This window comes from Propithecus coquereli, unplaced genomic scaffold (genome assembly GCF_000956105.1).
Source record: "Propithecus coquereli isolate 6110/MARCELLA unplaced genomic scaffold, Pcoq_1.0 Scaffold153, whole genome shotgun sequence".
Taxonomy (NCBI): Eukaryota; Metazoa; Chordata; class Mammalia; order Primates; family Indriidae; genus Propithecus; species Propithecus coquereli.
The window spans coordinates 2,289,067-2,290,167 of NW_012139747.1; the positions used below are offsets into that span (position 1 = coordinate 2,289,067).

The following is a 1,101-nucleotide window of genomic DNA, read 5'->3' on the forward strand; positions in this document are numbered from 1 at the left end:
AATTAATTTCACTTGTTTCTTCTTACTTTTTTTAAAATATAGCTACTGAAAAACTTTAAAGTAGATATGTGGCATGTATTAGATTTCTATTGGATCATACTGTTCTAAAGCTTATATATATAAATGCAGGTTAGAGATATCATTATGATACATTAGTTATTTAGTATTTCAAATATCTCCTGACCTTTTCACTTGATTGTCTTCTTTTCTTTAGTTGAATGAAATCTGTTTCCACCCTTTCTGCCAGTTCTAGTTTCCTCTTGTTTCTTTTAAATGCAGCTAAACTGAATCCTATAAAAGAAACATTTAAAATAACATTTGAGAAATATTACAATAACATGGCAAATGTGATATCCTGAAGAGCCTTCCCAGAACAAAATCCTTAAGAAAGTTACATTAAGGGTTTAAAAAGTCTTTTCAATGTACACTGAGGTAGTAGGAGAATAAGAGCAATAACCTAAGGTACAAAAATTAAGGAAAAGATTAAACCCAGAGAAACAAATGAGTCCTGAAGGTGGACACTACCTAGGGACATCTGTTGATGCATGCCACCTCCAAATGTGATTTTGAAAGTCTCTGTGCACAATAGACAAGAGATGAATCATGGGGATAATTCAGCATGAGAAAACATATTGGAGATTATCCACAAAAAAAAGAGGGAACCCCAAAGATTGATATACCCAGTGAAAGGTAAAAAGAAAAAGCCACCATTCACAAAGAAACACAAAACTTGCAAGTCTCGGCCTTGGCTCCAGATATGAAAGAGGAAAAGTCTCCCTAGTAAATTCATGATTAAAGAAGGTATTGGACAGGCTGAGAGGAGAATTTGTATTACCTGTGAGACCTATAAAAAAAAAGTGATTACACTGTGGCAGTGCCTCTAAAGGCCTCCAAACTTACATGCAAATACTCCTAGAAAAACACACACACCTTAACTTACCCAGACCTCACAGAATTTCCATGTTTCAATTAACATGTGCCCATAGTTTAAAAAAAATTCACAAAATATTACCAAGAATATATAAAAGAATACAATTCACCAAATACCAGAAAGCATAATCTGACCTGCAAAAAGACCTCAGATACTAGAATAATCAGATA

General features: G+C 33.4%; 1 protein-coding gene across 1 annotated transcript in view; it reads right to left on the reverse strand.

Annotated features, from left to right (window-relative positions):
* TASP1 (taspase, threonine aspartase, 1) overlaps positions 1-1,101 on the reverse strand; it is a 370,289-nt gene that overhangs the window by 261,458 nt on the left and 107,730 nt on the right. Inside the window, exon 6 of the mRNA XM_012640422.1 lies at positions 185-284. Within this exon, the coding sequence (XP_012495876.1) occupies positions 185-284 (100 nt within the window). The remainder of the gene's footprint in view (positions 1-184; positions 285-1,101) is intronic.